The sequence below is a fragment of the Pelobates fuscus genome, chromosome 9, assembly GCF_036172605.1.
Source record: "Pelobates fuscus isolate aPelFus1 chromosome 9, aPelFus1.pri, whole genome shotgun sequence".
NCBI classification, from domain to species: Eukaryota; Metazoa; Chordata; class Amphibia; order Anura; family Pelobatidae; genus Pelobates; species Pelobates fuscus.
In genome coordinates this window covers 15,901,346-15,924,542 of record NC_086325.1, presented here as the reverse complement: position 1 = coordinate 15,924,542, position 23,197 = coordinate 15,901,346, and the positions used below count along the sequence as shown (strand labels likewise).

At 45.6% G+C, this 23,197-nt stretch overlaps 1 protein-coding gene across 1 annotated transcript in view; it reads left to right on the top strand.

Moving 5' to 3' along the window:
* Positions 1-437: 437 nt before the first annotated feature.
* Positions 438-23,197, top strand: part of LOC134572360 (calpain-2 catalytic subunit-like) — a 46,528-nt gene continuing 23,768 nt past the window's right edge. The window contains exons 1-8 of the mRNA XM_063431285.1: positions 438-750; positions 4,066-4,135; positions 8,673-8,791; positions 11,866-11,999; positions 13,139-13,307; positions 14,545-14,628; positions 18,954-19,039; positions 22,007-22,081. Of these exons, the coding sequence (XP_063287355.1) occupies positions 442-750; positions 4,066-4,135; positions 8,673-8,791; positions 11,866-11,999; positions 13,139-13,307; positions 14,545-14,628; positions 18,954-19,039; positions 22,007-22,081 (1,046 nt within the window). The 5' untranslated portion in view covers positions 438-441. The remainder of the gene's footprint in view (positions 751-4,065; positions 4,136-8,672; positions 8,792-11,865; positions 12,000-13,138; positions 13,308-14,544; positions 14,629-18,953; positions 19,040-22,006; positions 22,082-23,197) is intronic.

Genomic DNA, 23,197 nt, shown 5'->3' with positions numbered 1-23,197 from the left:
GCTATAAACTCACAGTAATGTGCAATGTATGAGTTATCACAGAGCTCCACAGCTATAAACTCACAGTAATGTGCAATGTATGAGTGTATCACAGAGCTCCACAGCTATAAACTCACAGTAATGTGCAATGTATCAATGAGTATCACAGAGCTCCTGAGCAATACAGTGTGTATAATGTGATTGTGTCATTCTGTATCTTTGTGTGTGTTTGTGTATCTCTGTATTTGTCTTGGTGTCGGTCTCTGTCTTTGTATAAACATCACATTTTTTTTTACATAAAGTAAGTCATGCCTATAAAGCATTGTGTTACCGTTTTGTAGGTGTGTATCTGTGTGTATTGACAGGTTGCAGGTGTATAGTATTAGGTGCCTTAGGGTGTAGTTGATACAGTTACTCTCCGCCCAGTGCCACCTGTATGAAAATCTCTATATCAGCCTTGAAATGTTCTCTGACCTCTCCCCCTCCTCCCACACATACACTACACTCACATTCGTAGGAAGGATCTGTACGGTGACAATGGCTCCAGCAGCTATCACTGTGCGTCTGCTGAAGGATGGGGACTTACCTTCTCCCAGGCAAGTGACCCGACCATACCTGGAGCAGGACTATGACAAGCTGCTTCAGGAGTGTCTGCAACAAGGGCGACTCTTTGAGGATCCCATGTTTCCTGCGGAGCCCAAATCAATGGGGTACAACCAGCTGGGACCTTGGTCTTCAGAAACCAGAGACATCCAATGGAAGAGACCCCAGGTATGGACGCAGACAGAGAATGCCCGAAGGACATTCATACTTTCAATGAATGAGGGGGCTGTGGATTGTCACTACAATTCCCATCATTAGTTTGGGGGGCAAACATAGTAACCCATGGTGGGGTAATACTAGTGGGCAACTCGGTGTGTATAGACCAGTAATGTATGGGGAATATAGGACTCAGATACTGGACATTCATAGACCAGCAATGTATGGGGGGAATACAGAGCCCGTCACGTGGACAACCCATAATCTATTATAGAACGAGGGGGGACTGTAACGCCAGATAACATGACACACTTTAGCCCATTATTGTACAACGTAGGCCCACCACAGTTTGTTGGGGGTCTGATTGAAATTTCTGTACTGTGCTGTTGCTGATATTGATTAGGACACTAGCGGTTCCTGTAGAAATTACGGTTTAAACATATTTTATCTTCTCGAAAACTGCCTGTACTTAGTGAAACTGGCGTATTGCGGAACGTGTGCCACGGAAAGGACTGATATCTACACAGCGTAACCCTGCCAGTGCCGAGTCCTGAGTGACAGACTCAATATTGATTATAGGCGAGTTACCATTGGGAACACGAACTAAACATCATTCTTTTAAAGTATTCCTACTCGCATGTTCCTTAGCCATGAAAAATCGAGATGGCAAATGTAATTGCGCCACTGTGATAAATAGTGACGAACGTGCGCAGGGATATTATCATGGTAAAAATCGAGTTTTAACATAGTTCTATGTAGTGAATCCATTTTTGTAATTATGAAATTTATTAAGATCTCGCTATTAGATTAGTAAATCACTACTAGCGCAAGAAAAGTGCTAATTATTTTATTTGTTAATGTGCGAGGATTCCTGCCGTGACATTATCGACCGCCCTGTAACACCACATGCTGTTTACACTTTGGGTTAGAGAGGGAGAGGTTTATTTGGGAAGGGATCAAGCTCAGCTTCTCCTCAACCAGGGCAACGGTAACCGGTGAATTATAATATAATAGGGATATTACATGCAACAGCTCATACACCACATGATTTATGGGAGGGAATGTCAATATTGTCCTAGACCCAACACAAGCGAGATAAACCCGAGAGACGTCACCTTACACTTTCAGCTGCATTGCGGTACTTACGCCCAACAAATATTAATAAAAGGAATGGAGAATTTTAGTTATGAAGAAAGGTTAACAAATGTAAGCCTCTGTAGGTTAGAAAAACGTCACCTCAGAGGGGATATAATAAAATTATGCTCATATATTCGGGGCCAATACAAACCATTCTCTGGAAATCTATTCACAAACAGGACTATACATAGGACACGATGTCACACATTTAGACTGGAAGAAAGGAGATTTAGTCTAAAGCAAAGGAAAGATTTCTTACAGTAATAAAAATAAGAATGTGGAATTCTCTGCCTGAAGAGGTTGTTTTATCAGAGTCTGTATCGAAGTTTAAACAGTAATTGGATAAATACTTGCAAAAACATAATATTCAGGGGTATCATTTTTAATTAATGAGGTGATAGCTTCTTGGAGCTATCCAAGGCAGTGGCGGAGCTACCGCGGTCGCAGGGGTCAGAAGGGTACCCACCGGCCATGTGTTGCAGCCCTGGCCCGCACGGTAGAACCACTGGAGCCGCGCGTTCAAGGGCCCATCGGGTGGCCCATGCTTTAAGGGCCACCTGATGGCAAAGCATTTCCAGGGGGCCTCGTCAGCGCTGCGGTGCTTTAACAGCGCGACCAGGCCCCCTGTGACGAGGCCAGATGCTAGGAGGAAGTGACTGTCCTGGTCACTCCTCCCAGCATACACAGAGAAAGTGGAGTAGGAGAAGGAGAGGAGGGAGTCAGAGTGGGAAGCTGTTAGCAGTCAGTGTAACCCAGCACCGTCTCTCCATCTGTCGCTTATCTAGCTTTTATTGATCTGCCCATCCCAGATACATAATATCTTCTGTGATTAACCATCGCAATGCTAGGGATCCTAACTGCAGGTTAGAAATGACAAAACATAGTCCTCATCCGCCCCTTTCTTACACAAGATGCTACCAAGGAGCTTGTCCATGCTCTAGTAATTTCCCGTGTATTATTGTAACCCTCTGCTAATTGGTCTTCCCAATAGCCGTATTGCCCGCTACAGTCTGTAATGAATGCTGCCGCCAGATTGATTTTTTACCCTGCACTCCCAAGACATAGATACTAATGGCAGGTATGTCATTGTGACGGGCACAATAAATTACATGCTGTATACGGTAGCGAACATCTGCTCACCAAATACAAATCAACGCAACTTCTTGCATAAAATATTCCAAAAACACAATGGGGCATTACAGTGCTCTGCGGGGACTTTAATTATGTCCTTGATCCCAAATTAGACACTACCCTGTCCCAACAAAGCCGACGACATCGCCCTTTACAAAGACAATGCAGGGCCATACAAAAACTCCTCCATACATATCACTTCTATGACACATGGAGAATCACACACCCCGAGGACAAAGCATACACGCACTTCTCCTCGGTCCATAACTCCTACTCTAGGATAGATAGCCTTCTCATATCAGGTTCCAACCTGAACCAAATGGTCTTGTGCGACATAAAACAAATGACGTGGTCAGACCATGCCCCAGTGCTGCTGGAGTTAAAGATCTTATAGGATTTTAAGCACCGCAGCCCTAGGAAAATAAACGACTCCCTTTTAAACGATGGGGGCTTCACAAACAGAACTTGAAGATTTAAAGGAACACTATAGTCACCTAAATTACTTTAGCTAAATAAAGCAGTTGTAGTGTATAGATCATTCCCCTGCAATTTCACTGTCATTTAGGAGTTAAAGAGTTAAATCACTTTGTTTCTGTTTATGCAGCCCTAGCCACACCTCCCCTGGCTATGATTGACAGAGCCTGCATGAAAAAAAAAACTGGTTTCACTTTCAAACAGATGTAATTTACCTTAAATAATTGTATCTCAATCTCTAAATTGAACTTTAATCACATACAGGAGGCTCTTGCAGGGTCTAGCAAGTTATTAACATAGCAGGGGATAAGAAAATCTTAATTAAACAGAACTTGCAATAAAGAAAGCCTAAATAGGGCTCTCTTTACAGGAAGTGTTTATGGAAGGCTGTGCAAGTCACATGTAGGGAGGTATGACTAGGGTTCATAAACAAAGGGATTTAACTCCTAAATGGCAGAGGATTGAGCAGTGAGGCTGCAGGGGCATGTTCTATACACCAAAACTGCTTCATTAAGCTAAAGTTGTTCAGGTGACTATAGTGTCCCTTTAACTAACCCACTGTGTCTGTCTGTCTGTCTGTTTCAGGAGATCTGCCAATCGCCGCAGTTTGTCTGCGAGGACATGAAATGGACGGATGTGTGCCAGGGCCAGCTCGGTGAGTGCGATAATAATGTAATAATATCAAAGTATTTAACCGCTAAAGGGTTAATAACTTGCGGCAAGCTTCCAACTACATGTGCATCTTACTATTACCCAACTCAATGGTGCGTATTGCATTGAGCTCAGAAAGCGCCAAGTTGTGTTTGCTGGTTATAGACGCTGTGAGGCTTATATGCTGTGTTTGGAGCCCTATTCAGTGTGTCCTGGCGTGGGAACCTGGTCCTATCACCCCTCTCACAGTCATTCCACTGACTCCGAGTCTCATAAGAAACTCACAAAAATCTTATTTTTATTTTATATAATATTCAGCGACAGAAAACGTGCCATGACTAAATACAGCATAAAACACATTTCCATATATAGTAAGATTTGGGGTATCTGTCATGAGATACAATACGAAATACCTGAGTCTTGCACCAGTTGGATAGAAAATGAGTAGCCAATCAGAGGGCAGTTGAGAGGAGTTGCATGATGGGAGTTATTACGTGACGTGATGGGTTTGGATAAGAATCAGGTAAAGAACTCACCAATATTTTCGAACATACCTTAAAAGACTGTGTGGGCAGTATGTAACGCGGTTTCAAGTAACAGCATTGCTACAATAGCGCACGGTGTCCAGGATGCAAATCAGGCCGCCAGCGCAGAAACTACAGAGTTATTACTCTGTGAACTACTACAGTGTGAAGGGTCAACAATTCAAACTATTTCGTTTTTTTCAATCATAGAATTTCTGTTTGTCTCTCTTCTCTCTCTGTCTGTCTTCATGTGTGTCTCACGTTTCAGAGGATTCCTTCAGTTTCACTATTGTAGCCTCAAATGTGACTTTTTTAATTCCCAACAATACCCCCTTTAGAGAATAACCCAGGATATGTAGGTATCGGTCTGTCAGTATACGCACAGTATGGCCGACACGCTCCTTTAGAGAATAACCCAGGATATGTAGGTATCGGTCTGTCAGTATACGCACAGTATGGCCGACACGTTCCTTTAGAGAATAACCCAGGATATGTAGGTATCGCTCTGTCAGTATACGCACAGTATGGCCGACACGTTCCTTTAGAGGATAACCCAGGATATGTAGGTATCGCTCTGTCAGTATACGCACAGTATGGCCGACACGCTCCTTTAGAGGATAACCCAGGATATGTAGGTATCGCTCTGTCAGTATACGCACAGTATGGCCGACACGCTCCTTTAGAGAATAACCCAGGATATGTAGGTATCGGTCTGTCAGTATACGCACAGTATGGCCGACACGCTCCTTTAGAGGATAACCCAGGATATGTAGGTATCGCTCTGTCAGTATACGCACAGTATGGCCGACACGCTCCTTTAGAGGATAACCCAGGATATGTAGGTATCGCTTTGTCAGTATACGCACAGTATGGCCGACACGTTCCTTTAGAGAATAACCCAGGATATGTAGGTATCGCTTTGTCAGTATACGCACAGTATGGCCGACACGTTCCTTTAGAGAATAACCCAGGATATGTAGGTATCGCTCTGTCAGTATACGCACAGTATGGCCGACACGCTCCTTTAGAGAATAACCCAGGATATGTAGGTATCGCTTTGTCAGTATACGCACAGTATGGCCGACACGTTCCTTTAGAGAATAACCCAGGATATGTAGGTATCGCTCTGTCAGTATACGCACAGTATGGCCGACACGTTCCTTTAGAGAATAAAGTTTCTTGGGATGCTCTCTCTTCCCATATCTAATCTTCCGTGTTGGTCAGAGAGCAAGCTTGGACAGTGCTCTCACATGGTCGGCCCCTTCGACAAACTGACTCACAGTATATACATTCCCTGTCCTAGTCCTCTCATATTACTCCACTTACTGCCAAACCTTCAGGATATTCTGGTTTCTCCTGTCATCCTCTCACGTATCCCTCTAATTAAACTAATAAATACCACTGGTGATATATTCATCTATATTATAAGGGGTCACTGAGATCCCTCACATAGATCTCTCTAATTAAACTAATAAATACCAATGGGAATATATTGTAAGGAGTCACTGAGATTGTTATCACAATGGGTTTCGTTATACAGCGGCTTTGTGGTCTGTTTAAACATTTTCTAATTGCCCAGTAATTCCATACGGCACCATACAGTCATTAATACAAATTAAACTTTTGAAATAATATTCTACACTAGCAATAGCAGTAATGCCACACTTTAATATACTCCTAAATCTAGCCCATACGCCAACCCAAAACCTAGCCCTAACCCTAATGCCAACCCAAAACCTAGCCCTAACCCTAATGCCAACCCAAAACCTAGCCCTAACCCTAATGCCAACCCAAAACCTAGCCCTAACCCTAATGCCAACCCAAAACCTAGCCCTAACCCTAATGCCAACCCAAAACCTAGCCCTAATGCTAACCCTAATGCCAACCCAAAACCTAGCCCTAACCCTAATGCCAACCCAAAACCTAGCCCTAATGCTAACCCTAATGCCAACCCAAAACCTAGCCCTAACCCTAATGCCAACCCAAAACCTAGCCCTAACCCTAATGCCAACCCAAAACCTAGCCCTAATGCTAACCCTAATGCCAACACAAAACCTAGCCCTAACCCTAATGCCAACCCAAAACCTAGCCCTAATGCCAACCCAAAACCTAGCCCTAATGCTAACCCTAATGCCAACCCAAAACCTAGCCCTAACCCTAATGCCAACCCAAAACCTAGCCCTAATGCTAACCCTAATGCCAACACAAAACCTAGCCCTAACCCTAATGCCAACCCAAAACCTAGCCCTAATGCTAACCCTAATGCCAACACAAAACCTAGCCCTAACCCTAATGCCAACACAAAACCTAGTCCTAATGCTAACCCTAATGCCAACCCAAAACCTAGCCCTAATGCTAACCCTAATGCCAACCCAAAACCTAGCCCTAATGCTAACCCTAATGCCCACTCAAACCCTCAACTTAACACTAACCCTAAAGCCATCCAAAAACCTACCTTTATTTTCCCATAATGTATCTTAAACCAGTTATCGCATTGCTTATTCCAAGTCTGTAGACAGTGTAAATATAATGTAACAATAAAGAATGAATCACTTTCTTTTACATTTCATTACACACTCTATGTACTAATCTCTCACCTTCCCCTCATTTAAAGGGACAGTGACCCAAGATTTTCCAATAATAGCTCTTAAACTATGACATTTTGCTGGCCTTGTCCCTCACAGCCACCCCCGTGAAACTCTGTAGATTTGCTGCTAATTTATGCTGAGTTAGTGTGCGTGCGGACAAGTCCATTATTCATCAAAGACAAAAGAGGATCGATTTACCCCTCCTCCACCCGGCCCTACCCTTTCCAGCTGGACTGAATGAAAAACCTGGAGTGTATGGTTATTATTTGAAGCACTAAGCTGTTAAGGCAGACTGACTCAAGTGCTAATTATATCAGGAACGCTTTAAAAATGCTCCCTCCAGGGCTGTCGGTACCAAAGTGCACACAGCCGTCTGCAGGGTTTATTTTACATAGAATAATCCCTGATGCACATCCTGTATGGGGTCGACACAGTCAGAATATTTCATATCAATGGCGGGGATATCGCTGCTAGTACAGGGCTTCCTACGCACAAGCTAATGGCATTTTAAGTCAGTGACCCTCATACCATGACCCACTAGGGCTGCCAGACCCTCCCTGTTTTTTTGCTGATGGGCTGTGCGTGTAAAGTGCTACCCAGCATTATGTAGAAATACTGGGAAGAAATTGGGGAAGGAAATCAATAACTGGATCGGAACTGAACTAGTCTGGTTAATCTAGAAAGAGAGTTTGGTATATCATTTATAAATACCTCAAGTGGAGCGCTATAGATGTTGAGGGATTACCTCACAGAATCTTGATCAGATCGTATACGTCGCATACAAATATGAAAGATAAAAATATATAATATAGTGCAGATTGTAAAATACTTGTGCAATTTAAGTGAGGTAGATAAATGTATCACTCACATTTTCAAGAGCCTATGGCTCTGTAAACTGGACTGGTATGCTATTTAGGGCAGCATCCCACCACTATTTTCTGCTGAAATTTTTCTCCGGGAAGATAAAAACATTAGGAACATCCAATGTGTAGTATAGTTAATTCAAGGATATCTTGGATAGAATGTGAACAGGTATTATGCTCACCTTTTTTAGAGCCTTAACAATAGATTATTTGTATTAATAAATAGATTATATTTTATACAAAGTCCACAGAAGCCTCAAATACCTTCATTTGGGGAAAGTGCCAACCCCCTCAGAGTGGCACAAAGTCTACCACCCTCAGAGCCAGGACTTTAAGGCTCTAAAAAAATTAAATGTTAGATTTATTCGGGTTCTTCTTGATAAACCTTCCCCAACCTCCCACCAGATCCCAAAAATCCGGAAAATAGTCACAATCTGCAAAGTTTTACACACTTTTCATGCAAGGTGGGAGCATAGTCCCTGAATCCTGCCGGGGCTCCCGCCATATTGATTGTCTGATGACAGGAAACAAGAAACGCTAACATACAAATAATTTCCAATCTACAGGGAACTGCTGGTTCCTGGCGGCGGCAGCCTCTCTAACCCTGTACCCCGCGCTCATGGAACAGGTGGTACCTTCCCAGCAGAGCTTCACCACAGGGTATGCCGGAATCTTCCATTTCAAGGTGTGTTCCAGTGCGCGGGAGAGGAGCTGTGAGGGGAGGCATTTGTTGAGACAGACTTACAATGGACAAAGTAATGGTGACATGGGTCACAATGTACTAGTGACTGTGACATGTTTAATGGTCAGTCCCTCCTAGGGTCACAGTGTACTAATGACAGTGACATGTTTAAGGGTCCGTTTCTCCCAGGGTCACAGTGTACTAATGACAGTGACATGTTAAGGGGTCAGTTCCTCCCAGGGTCACAGCGTACTAATGACAGTGACATGTTTAAGGGTCAGTCCCTCCCAGGGTCACAGCGTACTAATGACAGTGACATGTTTAATGGTCAGTCCCTCCCAGGGTCACAGTGTACTAATGACAGTGACATGTTTAGGGGTCAGTCCCTCCCAGGGTCACAGTGTACTAATGACAGTGATATGTATAAGGGTCGGTTCCTCCCAGGGTCACAGTGTACTGATGACAGTGACATGTTTAAGGGTATGTCCTTCCCACAGTCACTAATGGCAGTGAAATTTTTAAGGGCCTGTTCCCTCCCAGGGTCACAGTGTACTAATGACAATGACATGTTTAAGGGTATGTCCTTCCCACAGTCACTAATGGCAGTGAAATTTTTAAGGGCCTGTTCCCTCCCAGGGTCACAGTGTACTAATGACAGTGACATGTTTAAGGGTCAGTCCCTCCCAGGGTCACAGCGTACTAATGACAGTGACATGTTTAATGGTCAGTCCCTCCCAGGGTCACAGTGTACTAATGACAGTGACATGTTTAGGGGTCAGTCCCTCCCAGGGTCACAGTGTACTAATGACAGTGATATGTATAAGGGTCGGTTCCTCCCAGGGTCACAGTGTACTGATGACAGTGACATGTTTAAGGGTATGTCCTTCCCACAGTCACTAATGGCAGTGACATTTTTAAGGGCCTGTTCCCTCCCAGGGTCACAGTGTACTAATGACAATGACATGTTTAAGGGTATGTCCTTCCCACAGTCACTAATGGCAGTGAAATTGTTAAGGGCCTGTTCCCTCCCAGGGTCACAGTGTACTAATGACAGTGACATGTTTAAGGGTCAGTCCCTCCCAGGGTCACAGCGTACTAATGACAGTGACATGTTTAGGGGTCAGTCCTTCCCAGGATCACAGTGTACTAATGACAGTGACATGTTTAAGGGTCAGTCCCTCCCAGGGTCACGGTGTACTAATGACAGTGACATGTTTAAGGGTCAGTCCCTCCCAGGGTCACAGCATACTTATGACAGTGACATGTTTAAGGGTCGCTCCCTCCCAGGGTCACAGCGTACTTATGACAGTGACATGTTTAATGCTCAGTCCCTCCCAGGGTCACAGTGTACTAATGACAGTGACATGTTTAGGGGTCAGTCCCTCCCAGGGTCACAGTGTACTAATGACAGTGATATGTTTAAGGGTCGCTCCCTCCCAGGGTCACAGCGTACTTATGACAGTGACATGTTTAATGCTCAGTCCCTCCCAGGGTCACAGTGTACTAATGACAGTGACATGTTTAGGGGTCAGTCCCTCCCAGGGTCACAGTGTACTAATGACAGTGATATGTTTAAGGGTCGGTTCCTCCCAGGGTCACAGTGTACTGATGACAGTGACATGTTTAAGGGTATGTCCTTCCCACAGTCACTAATGGCAGTGAAATTTTTAAGGGCCTGTTCCCTCCCAGGGTCACAGTGTACTAATGACAGTGACATGTTTAAGGGTCAGTCCCTCTCAGGGTCACAGTGTACTAATGACAGTGACATGTTTAAGGGTCAGTCCCTCCCAGGGCCACAGTGTACTAATGACAATTACATGTTTAAGGGTATGTCCTTCCCACAGTCACTAATGGCAGTGACATTTTTAAGGGCCTGTTCCCTCCCAGGGTCACAGTGTACTAATGACAGTGACATGTTTAAGGGTCAGTCCCTCCCAGGGTCACGGTGTACTAATGACAGTGACATGTTTAAGGGTCAGTCCCTCCCAGGGTCACAGCGTACTAATGACAGTGACATGTTTAGGGGTCAGTCCTTCCCAGGATCACAGTGTACTAATGACAGTGACATGTTTAAGGGTCAGTCCCTCCCAGGGTCACGGTGTACTAATGACAGTGACATGTTTAAGGGTCAGTCCCTCCCAGGGTCACAGCGTACTAATGACAGTGACATGTTTCAGGGTCGGTCCCTCCCAGGGAGGGACTGACCCCTAAACATGTCACTGTCATTAGTACAGTGACATGTTTAAGGGTCAGTCCCTCCCAGGGCCACAGTGTACTAATGACAATTACATGTTTAAGGGTATGTCCTTCCCACAGTCACTAATGGCAGTGACATTTTTAAGGGCCTGTTCCCTCCCAGGGTCACAGTGTACTAATGACAGTGACATGTTTAAGGGTCAGTCCCTCCCAGGGTCACGGTGTACTAATGACAGTGACATGTTTAAGGGTCAGTCCCTCCCAGGGTCACAGCGTACTAATGACAGTGACATGTTTAGGGGTCAGTCCTTCCCAGGATCACAGTGTACTAATGACAGTGACATGTTTAAGGGTCAGTCCCTCCCAGGGTCACGGTGTACTAATGACAGTGACATGTTTAAGGGTCAGTCCCTCCCAGGGTCACAGCGTACTAATGACAGTGACATGTTTCAGGGTCGGTCCCTCCCAGGGTCACAGCGTACTAATGACAGTGACATGTTTAACGATCGGTTCCCCAGGGTCACAGTGTACTAATGACAGTTACATGTTTAAGGGTCAGTCCCTCCCAGGGTCACAGCGTGCTAATGAGAGTGACATGTTTAAGGGTCGACATGTTTAAGGGTCAGTCCCTCCCAGGGTCACAGTGTCCTAATGACAGTGGAATGTTTAAAAGTCCGTTCCTGCCATTGTCGCAATCCAACATCCTATAACTTTGTGTACATGCCATTTCATGTAGTCTGCTATAAATATTAATCTTATACAATGAGGGATTTCAGAGTATTTTATTGAAATATGCTTTATTTGAATGGAATTAAATAGTCAACATGAATGCATTGATGTCTGTTTTATATAAATGATGTACTGATAAATTTTACCCGCAGTTTTGGCAGTATGGAGAATGGCAGGATGTTGTGATTGACGATCGTCTTCCAACAAAACATGGAGAGTTGGTTTTCGTCAGTTCTGCACAGAAGACTGAATTCTGGGCGGCGTTGCTGGAGAAAGCGTACGCCAAGTAAGTACACGGTTCACACATTCCCCATAACCAGTCAGTAATAAGTAGCTGTAGGGGTTAATAGGGACAACTAACGACAGCTATTTATTGAATAGGCTTAAAAAGGAAAGTGTCCTGTCCTGTGCATGATGCGTGGCTGCGCAGGGGGCGGGGTTTACTCGGTGAGCAGATACTCTTTCCCTGCATTTAGCAGGGTCCCATGAAATGTTTTCTTTTAACAGAATCCTGTTTATTCCCATCATTTAAGTTTTAAGAAAATATTGTACGTATAACTTAAAACAGTTACCTGCGCACTGTCCCAAATCCCTATGCACATTTAAATTACTGGAGGGTTTTGGTATCACTCCAATGGTCATTTAAGTGTAAGCTCACCTGCCAAGTCAAGGCAAAACATTGTAAGTAAACCCTATGCTAACAATTCACCCTGCTGTCGTCAGCTATAGGTAAAATCTCTAATGAGACCGAGAGGGATATTTTTCTAATTGGGTAACTAAAATTATAGATCAGGGTGGTGCAGTAGACATTGCTTACCTAGATTTCAGTAAGGCTTTTGACACTGTTGCACATAGAAGGCTTATCAATAAACGAAAAAATAATTGTTTCTTATACAATAAACATGCGCAATCTATGGCACTCTGTAACGCCCAGAAATCATTGCTATGTACACAGCTTACTCTGCGTCTTTCAATAATAACCCAGGGGAAACCAAACCTACCTTCAGGCAAGGTAGGTTTAGTGAGAAACGATCGACCAGCGGATTTAAAACAAAACACAAAACTTTACAATCCCTTAACCCCTTCAGAATCAAAAGTCACTTTTTGCTGTCATCACAGTCCGGTCCCTGAGTATCCAGCATGGAATGTTCTCCTTAGTAGTTGTATTAGTTTTATACAACCCTTGGGTCATACATCGAGCAGATCATTCCGGTATGACGGCATAGACCGGGGTAGAGTCCCTTGGTGTGCCGGTCCTATTTATTTTTAAATTGAGGTGTGTTTGTTGCTTGTGTTGTTTATGGGTGCTGCAGTTGGTTTGTAGTGGTGTATTGGTGTGTATGTGGGAAGTAGTGTAAAGGTTCACCTCGTGTCAGGTTTTTGGGTCAAAGCCCTATTTTAAGACACTGTTGGTTTTACTCTTAGACTGAATGGATCGTACGAGGCCCTAAATGGAGGCTGGATTAACGAGGCATTTGTCGATTTCACTGGAGGTCTGGACGAAAGTATTAATCTTCAGCTTCCCCTTCCAAACTTGTATCCACTGATCCAAAAAGCTGTGGAGAAGAGGTCACTGATGGGAACGTCAATCAATGTAAGAGTTCCATCAATATCCTCCACCTGTCTTCCACTGTCAGAGAGTCGTCCTCTACTCCTACCTGGTCCACTGGCCACCAGTCACTATCAGAGAGTCATTCTCTACTCCTACCTGGTCCACTGGCCATCAGTCACTATCAGAGAGTCAAACTCTACTCATACCTAGTCCACTGGCCACCATTCACTATCAGAGAGTCAAACTCTACTCATACCTAGTCCACTGGCCACTAGTCACTATAAGAGAGTCATTCTCTACTCATACCTGGTCCACTGGCCACCAGTCACTATCAGAGAGTCATTCTCTACTCCTACCTGGTCCACTGGCCATCAGTCACTATCAGAGAGTCATCCTCTACTCCTACCTGGTCCACTGGCCACTACTCACTATCAGAGAGTCATCCTCTATTTTTATATTGTACAACGGCCACCAGTCACTTTCTGAATTCGGTTGTCCTAGTGACACAGTGACAATGGATGTATCAGCATGTAGTTACATTTATTTATTACCAGCTGCACCATGCTGGCTGAAGACAGATTCTTCTCTCCCAAATTTAGCCCTCTCACCTCTCAAAATGTAAGAATTGAATGCATTATTCAGTGAAGAAATCTATAAAATATAAACAGCATAATTTAAAGAGATTCTCAAATTCCCTTAAGATGTCCTTTGTTTGAGGTCTTAAACGTACTGGGTGTGAAATATAATCCTGGCTTTTCAGGTAGACTTTTAATTATATAGAGTTACATAGTGACAGAGTTACATAGTGACAGAGTTACATTGTTACAGTTATATTATTACAGAGTTATTGAGTTACATCGTTAAAGTTACATAGTTATAGAGTTATACTGTTACAGAGTTATATCACTATAGAGTTATATTTTTATATCGTTAGAGTTTATTGTTACAGTCATACCATTACAGAGTTATATCATCAGAGTTATATCGTTGTATCAGTACAGAGTTATATAGACAGAGTTATATAATTACAGATTTACATTGTTACAGGGTTATATCATTACAGAGTTAAATCGTTACAGAGTTATATAGCTGTTGATCCAAAAGAAGGTGAAAATGAAAACCCCAACCTAAAGTGATTAAAAATGTTGTCACAAACTTGGAATAAAATCTATCAGTCAGATTTATCGTTAGATCAACACGCCATCACCACTCATATTAACTTATTAAATTCCTGAATATTGTATTTTTTCAAAAATCCATCCACACATTGTTTTTGCAGATTGCGAACCAGAATGAGAGTGAAATGAAGACCCCGGAAGGATTGGTGAAGGGTCACGCGTACTCAGTGATCGGAGTGTACGAGGTAAGGTCTCACCTGCGGTTACCGATCATCCTCACAGCCAACGTTGCTTTCTGAAAAATCCAATGGAGGTACATCTTCATCACCTTAAAATGTTCATGTTCCAACCTCTGTAGTAAGTGAAAAAACTGAGTGTGGAGTTCTAATAAAACTATAGCACTGGGTGATGCCCACGAGGGACAGAGCTCCTCAGGTCTCTTTCACACACTATGTAAGAAACTATACTTGGTCCAGCTATAAAGCACCTTGTTTGGCTGTGTGTGTGTTCCAGCTATAAAAATGGTCCGTGGCAGCATGATGTTTGACTGCGTGTGTGGCCCAGGTATAAACACGGCCGTGGCGTCATGTTTGGCTGTGTGTGTGACCCAGGTATAAACATGGCCTGTGGTGTCATGTTTGGCTGTGTGTGTGACCCAGGTATAAACACGGCCTGTGGTGTCATGTTTGGCTGTGTGTGTGACCCAGGTATAAACATGGCCGTGGCGTCATGTTTGGCTGTGTGTGTGACCCAGGTATAAACACGGCCGTGGCGTCATGTTTGGCTGTGTGTGTAGCCCAGGTATAAACACGGCCGTGGCGTCATGTTTTGCTGTGTGTGTAGCCCAGGTATAAACACAGCCCGTGGCGTCATGTTTGGCTGTGTGTGTAGCCCAGGTATAAACACAGCCTGTGGCGTCATGTTTGGCTGTGAGTGTGGCCAAGGTATAAACACGGCCGTGGCGTCATGTTTGGCTGTGTGTGTGACCCAGGTATAAACACGGCCTGTGGCGTCATGTTTGGCTGCGTGTGTGGCCCAGCTATAAACAGGGCCTGTGGTGTCATGTTTGGCTGTGTGTGTGACCCAGGTATAAACATGGCCGTGGCGTCATGTTTGGCTGTGTGTGTGGCCCAGGTATAAACACGGCCTGTGGCGTCATGTTTGGCTGCGTGTGTGGCCCAGCTATAAACATGGCCGTGGCGTCATGTTTGGCTGTGTGTGTGGCCCAGGTATAAACATGGCCGTGGCGTCATGTTTGGCTGTGTGTGTGGCCCAGGTATAAACATGGCCGTGGCGTCATGTTTGTCTGTCTGTGTGGCCCAGCTATAAACAGGGCCTGTGGTGTCATGTTTGGCTGTGTGTGTGACCCAGGTATAAACACGGCCTGTGGCGTCATGTTTGGCTGCGTGTGTGGCCCAGCTATAAACAGGGCCTGTGGTGTCATGTTTGGCTGTGTGTGTGACCCAGGTATAAACATGGCCGTGGCGTCATGTTTGGCTGTGTGTGTGACCCAGGTATAAACACGGCCGGTGGTGTCATGTTTGGCTGTGTGTGTGACCCAGGTATAAACACGGCCTGTGGTGTCATGTTTGGCTGTGTGTGTGACCCAGGTATAAACACGGCCGTGGCGTCATGTTTGGCTGTGTGTGTGACCCAGGTATAAACACGGCCGTGGCGTCATGTTTGGCTGTGTGTGTAGCCCAGGTATAAACACGGCCGTGGCGTCATGTTTTGCTGTGTGTGTAGCCCAGGTATAAACACAGCCCGTGGCGTCATGTTTGGCTGTGTGTGTAGCCCAGGTATAAACACAGCCCGTGGCGTCATGTTTGGCTGTGTGTGTGGCCAAGGTATAAACACGGCCGTGGCGTCATGTTTGGCTGCGTGTGTGGCCAAGGTATAAACAGGGCCTGTGGTGTCATGTTTGGCTGTGTGTGTGACCCAGGTATAAACACGGCCGTGGCGTCATGTTTGGCTGTGTGTGTGGCCAAGGTATAAACACGGCCGTGGCGTCATGTTTGGCTGTGTGTGTGACCCAGGTATAAACACGGCCTGTGGCGTCATGTTTGGCTGTGTGTGTGGCCAAGGTATAAACACGGCCGTGGCGTCATGTTTGGCTGCGTGTGTGGCCCAGCTATAAACAGGGCCTGTGGTGTCATGTTTGGCTGTGTGTGTGGCCAAGGTATAAACACGGCCGTGGCGTCATGTTTGGCTGTGTGTGTGACCCAGGTATAAACACGGCCTGTGGCGTCATGTTTGGCTGCATGTGTGGCCCAGCTATAAACAGGGCCTGTGGTGTCATGTTTGGCTGTGTGTGTGACCCAGGTATAAACATGGCCGTGGCGTCATGTTTGGCTGTGTGTGTGGCCCAGGTATAAACACGGCCTGTGGCGTCATGTTTGGCTGCGTGTGTGGCCCAGCTATAAACACGGCCGTGGCGTCATGTTTGGCTGTGTGTGTGGCCCAGCTATAAACAGGGCCTGTGGTGTCATGTTTGGCTGTGTGTGTGACCCAGGTATAAACATGGCCGTGGCGTCATGTTTGGCTGTGTGTGTGGCCCAGGTATAAACATGGCCGTGGCGTCATGTTTGGCTGTGTGTGTGGCCCAGGTATAAACATGGCCGTGGCGTCATGTTTGGCTGTGTGTGTGGCCCAGGTATAAACATGGCCGTGGCGTCATGTTTGGCTGTGTGTGTGGCCCAGGTATAAACACGGCCGTGGCGTCATGTTTGGCTGTGTGTGTGGCCCAGGTATAAACACGGCCGTGGCGTCATGTTTGGCTGTGTGTGTGGCCCAGCTATAAACAGGGCCTGTGGTGTCATGTTTGGCTGCGTGTGTGGCCCAGGTATAAACACGGCCTGTGGTGTCATGTTTGGCTGTGTGTGTGACCCAGGTATAAACACGGCCTGTGGCGTCATGTTTGGCTGCGTGTGTGGCCCAGGTATAAACACGGCCTGTGGCGTCATGTTTGGCTGCGTGTGTGGCCCAGCTATAAACAGGGCCTGTGGTGTCATGTTTGGCTGTGTGTGTGGCCCAGGTATAAACACGGCCTGTGGCGTCATGTTTGGCTGCGTGTGTGGCCCAGCTATAAACAGGGACTGTGGTGTCATGTTTGGCTGTGTGTGTGGCCCAGGTATAAACATGGCCGTGGCGTCATGTTTGGCTGTGTGTGTAGCCCAGGTATAAACACGTCCGTGGCGTCATGTTTGGCTGTGTGTGTGACCCAGGTATAAACACGGCCTGTGGTGTCATGTTTGGCTGTGTGTGTGACCCAGGTATAAACACGGCCTGTGGCGTCATGTTTGGCTGCGTGTGTGGCCAAGGTATAAACACGGCCTGTGGCGTCATGTTTGGCTGCGTGTGTGGCCCAGCTATAAACAGGGCCTGTGGTGTCATGTTTGGCTGTGTGTGTGGCCCAGGTATAAACATGGCCGTGGCGTCATGTTTGGCTGTGTGTGTAGCCCAGGTATAAACACGTCCGTGGTGTCATGTTTGGCTGTGTGTGTGGCCCAGGTATAAACACGTCCGTGGCGTCATGTTTGGCTGTGTGTGTGGCCCAGGTATAAACACGGCCGTGGCGTCATGTTTGGCTGTGTGTGTGGCCAAGGTATAAACACGGCCGTGGCGTCATGTTTGGCTGTGTGTGTAGCCCAGGTATAAACACGGCCTGTGGCGTCATGTTTGGCTGTGTGTGTAGCCCAGGTATAAACACAGCCCGTGGCGTCATGTTTGGCTGTGTGTGTGGCCCAGGTATAAACACGGCCGTGGCGTCATGTTTGGCTGTGTGTGTAGCCCAGGTATAAACACGGCCTGTGGCGTCATGTTTGGCTGTGTGTGTAGCCCAGGTATAAACACAGCCCGTGGCGTCATGTTTGGCTGTGTGTGTGGCCCAGGTATAAACACAGCCCGTGGCGTCATGTTTGGCTGTGTGTAGCCCAGGTATAAACACGGCCTGTGGTGTCATGTTTGGCTGTGTGTGTGACCCAGGTATAAACACGGCCTGTGGCGTCATGTTTGGCTGTGTGTGTAGCCCAGGTATAAACACAGCCCGTGGCGTCATGTTTGGCTGTGTGTAGCCCAGGTATAAACACGGCCTGTGGTGTCATGTTTGGCTGTGTGTGTGGCCCAGGGATAAACATGGCCGTGGCATCATGTTTGGCTGTGTGTGTGGCCCAGGTATAAACACGGCCCGTGGCAGCATGTTTGGCTGTGTGTGTGGCCCAGGTATAAACACGGCCGTGGCATCATGTTTGGCTGTGTGTAGCCCAGGTATAAACACGGCCTGTGGTGTCATGTTTGGCTGTGTGTGTGGCCCAGGAATAAACATGGCCGTGGCATCATGTTTGGCTGTGTGTGTGGCCCAGGTATAAACACGGCCCGTGGCAGCATGTTTGGCTGTCTGTGTGGCCCAGGTATAAACACGGCCCGTGGCAGTATGTTTCGTCTATTGATACACTAGATATCAGACATACTCAAAAAGTAAGGTTTATTGTTTTATATTATAAAGGACCACTTCTTTTATTTATATTATTATTATATATTCACTCCGTCCTTTCTCTGTAATACTCTGCAGGTGGAAAAAAATGGTGGTAAAGTGCAACTCCTCCAACTGAGAAATCCCTGGGGTAAGGTGGAGTGGAACGGACGCTGGAGCGACAAGTGAGTGTGACCCTAACCACAGGAAATGGATCAATAGCAATAAATTGTTATCATTACACATAGTGATTGCGTATGGTATATCTCCAGGTAATAACTGACTGCTCTCAGATCCACTTGTAATGGGGACATTGGATGCTGGCACTAAACTGCAGACTGCAGTCTCACTAACAGCCATGCTGATATCTCTATATAAACACTGAGCGACAATTCGTGAAGATACAATCTCTATAAAATGATCATTTCAATGAAATTCCAGCCCAGTCAAAAGATATCACAGAACAGAATAGGGACTACTTTGTCTTATGGAAAATACTTAAGTTGACAAATTTTGAGAGTATAACTCACCTCCGACGCACCCCAGGGCCACCACACCCCAAACAAAAATGCCGACAACAGGGGGGTGAGGGGTGTCTTTACTAAATATGTAAGGACCCCAGAAGGTGACAGAGCTGCTCTAACACATAGATTGCTGATCACTGACACTTGAAAACTACAATTAGTTAGGGACACTGTAGGCACCCAGACCACTTCAGCTAATTGAAGTGGTCTGGGCGCTGTGTCCCTTTTGCATTTAGTGCTGCAATGGAAAACATTGCAGTTCCAGAGAACTCTGTGGCTGTCTAACAGACAGCCAATAGAGGGCTTCCGGAATCTGATGCTGGACGTTCTCATGTCCATTGCCACGCATCCGCATTTGATCTCCCCAGCCGGCTGCAGGCAGCGGGGGAGGAGCGTGGGCGGAGCCTGACCCTGCACCGAGGGACATCAGCGCTGGAGTCAGGTAAGTAACTGAAGGGGTTTTAACCAGCGACATGGGATGGCGGGACGGGAGGGAGGGGGGCACTCCAGGATTCTCTAGTGCCAGAGAAACAGGTTTGTTTTACTGGAACTGGAGAATCCCTTTAATGAGTTTTATTTTGTATGTATCTGTTTTGTCTATGCTTTATTACAGGTGGGGGAGTAAACATTTCAGAGATTATACAGCACCTTATCTTTCAACATTTAATGCAGTGTATAATATATTATAATAACCGCCGGCCTTAGGCCTTTAGGCGTCTTGCGGGAAAAATCTTCACAGCGCCCTAGGCCATACCCCTGATCCGATGCCTCCTATCCTTTTTAACCCCAAAACAGTTATTAGCAAGCTTGATGATAAGATTCTTGTTTACAGATATTAAACTTGTAAGTACAATATAATTTGGTATACGTATATTTAATAACCAAAAAGAAGAATATTAAATCAGGGAGCTATCTACTAAACAACTGAATTATAAACATTAAGGAAAGCCATTTTCTTATGTTTGTTTACTCAGCAGTTCAGTAGATAACCCCCTAATTTGCTATCCTCATGTGAGCACCATATTTAACAATACCAAATCAGAGACCGATCTACTAAACACACATCTACAAAGCACATATACACATTCTTACACACACACAGTTTGAATTTATAATTAAAAGGTCTCAAGTCCCTTTTCCCACAAGTGCCAGTGAGCGTGTCCACATGACTCCATTGGACCTGGTTCTCCAGGGCTTTCCTTCTGCGTCCCCGGCTGCAGTCTCCCCCATGGCCCACCCCTGAGCGCTCTTGTGGCTCAGAATGATAGGCTTCTCGATCGGTTCCCTGGCACAAACTGAAAGGGGAGGCCTTTGTTGTTGTTGTTGTTGTTGTTGTTATATCACTATATATATATTAATATTAAAAATGCATGTTGTCATTGGGAGTATATCTACTAAATAAAGATTTTTTTCACTTTTTTTGATTAGTTCCCGTAATTGTGAAACACATAAATGAATGCACGTCCGCACGCACTCTCTCCTCCTTCCTTTTAGCAGCTTTCCTTTGGACTGTCTCTTTCCTTAATAAACCAACAGGTGCCTCATTCTTAGTCTTGCCTTTTACTTGCGCTCCATTTTTTATCCGTGTAGTTCTCTGAGATCTAATTTTACTCCGCAAACTGCATTAAAAACAAACAATCAAAATAACAACCAGTATCAGCTTTTTATTTCAACGTAGTTTCCTGTCTTTCTAAACTACTTTCTTTTTTAACACAATATTTGCATAGGGATTTTTTTTCATTTTTTACCATGTTTTTTCCTCGCTGTCTTGTGACCATTTCTTAACTCTCTTTCCCTCCCATTGTTTAACCCTATCCACCCGGACCGCTTTTTATTCTGCTTTATCACGTTCTCTCATGTTTTACATTTTCTTTGAACCAGTTGAATTAACCCTGTTATTGTCTACCTCCTATTTTAACCCTGCTTTTATATTGCTTTCTTTTGTAACTTTTATTCCCCACTAAGTTTCCTTTTCCTGACTTGCCTAGACTCTAATATTTATTGCAATGCGTCACACAACTAAAATAGTGGGAAAAACAGATATTTGTCAACATGTTTATAGTATACAGTATTTGATGAGGGAAGGTCATTGCAGCCTGTGTAGAAGCTCTGTAGAATGCCTGCGCTCCCTGCTCCAGTGATCTCAGCGTTATATTTGTGCCTTATTGGCTCTTGTACAGTAAAGGAGTCAGACTGGGGCTCAGAGTATTTCCAGTCCCTCTGCACCAGTTTAACACAGCGATTGCTTAGAGCTATTTTGTTTTCCAGCAGACAAGGACCAGCACTGGCGCAGAAGGGCTTAATGGGCTAAATTGAAAGCATTATGCTGTATCAGGGAGCTGTGTCTTGGGCAGCCAGGCTCGCTTTGCCTGTTTCCACCATCTCTTTAGTTGTGCTTCCATTTAGATATTTTGACAAAAAAAATGTAAAATTCAGAATAACCAGAGTTTAGTGAATAAAGTGAAAGCCGTTTGTGACAGATAATGACTATAACTTGACGTGCATCATTATGTGGAGATAAGAAAAACTTTAATATTTTATAATATTTACATTGTTTTTGTAATGTTTGTCCATCCCATGGCACAGACAGAGAAGCTCAGTACTAAGCAGAATTGCATTTATTTCCAGCTCCCCCTTGTGGTCACAACTAAACCCTGCACTTCAAGCCAAACTTCACATCAAAGCGGAAAACGGAGAATTCTGGTAAGGGGGTGGGGGTGGGGGCGGGGAGTTGTATTTCTGACAATTCTGTATTATTCCCAAGCAGTAATGGTGTTATTCCCAAGCAAAATCAAAAAAGCTATTGATTAGAGTTACCGCATTTTGAAAGCATGCATCCAGGGCCGGCCTTAGGCCTTTGGGCGCCCTGTGCGAAAAATCTACACAGCGCCCCCCTTCCTGTCGCCCCTCTCCCCCACTCCTTCCCCTTTCCCACACACCCTGTCACACACACACACAGGCAGACAGCCATACACACACACACACACGCAGGCAGTCATACACAGACAGCCACACACAAACACACATACACAGACATAGAATGTGACGGCAGATATGAACCATTCAGCCCATCTAGTCTGCCCAGGCAGTCACACACACACACACACACAGGCAGGCAGCCACACAAACAGGCAGCCACACACAAACACACAAACAGGCAGCCACACACAAACACACAGGCAGACAGTCACACACACACACACACACACACACACAGGCAGACAGTCACACACACACACACACAGGCAGACAGTCAAATACACACACAGTCTCACACACAGGCAGACAGCCACACACACAAACAGGCAGACAGCCACACACACAGAGTCAAACACATAGCCACACAATCACATAGTTACCTCTGTTCCTTGTGGAGGCAGTGCAGGTCCTGGATTCTGGTTGTTGGGGGACGCAGGGACTCCTTCCTGCTTCCCCTGCAACAGTTACACAGCATTTTAGCCCAGCCCCCACCGCACGGTAAGCCCCGCCCCCGCCACACGGTAAGCCCCGCCGCACGGTAAGCCCCGCCCCGCCACAATTTTTTTTATCCCGGCCGGCCCGTGTGAGCTGTGCGGCCGCAGGGCGCCCCCTGCTCCATGGCGCCCTGTGCGGCCGCACAGCTCGCACACCCCTAAGGCCGGCCCTGCATGCATCTCCTAATCCTAAGCCCCTTTAACATAAACGTAACCTCCCATAAACCTCGGCCACCCTAACTATAATTATTCTCAACTGCATCTTAGTCATCCCCATCCCACCAACCAAAATCCACCATCCCTATCTCACTGGTATCCACCGTCCTCGCCCAACCAAGAGCCACTA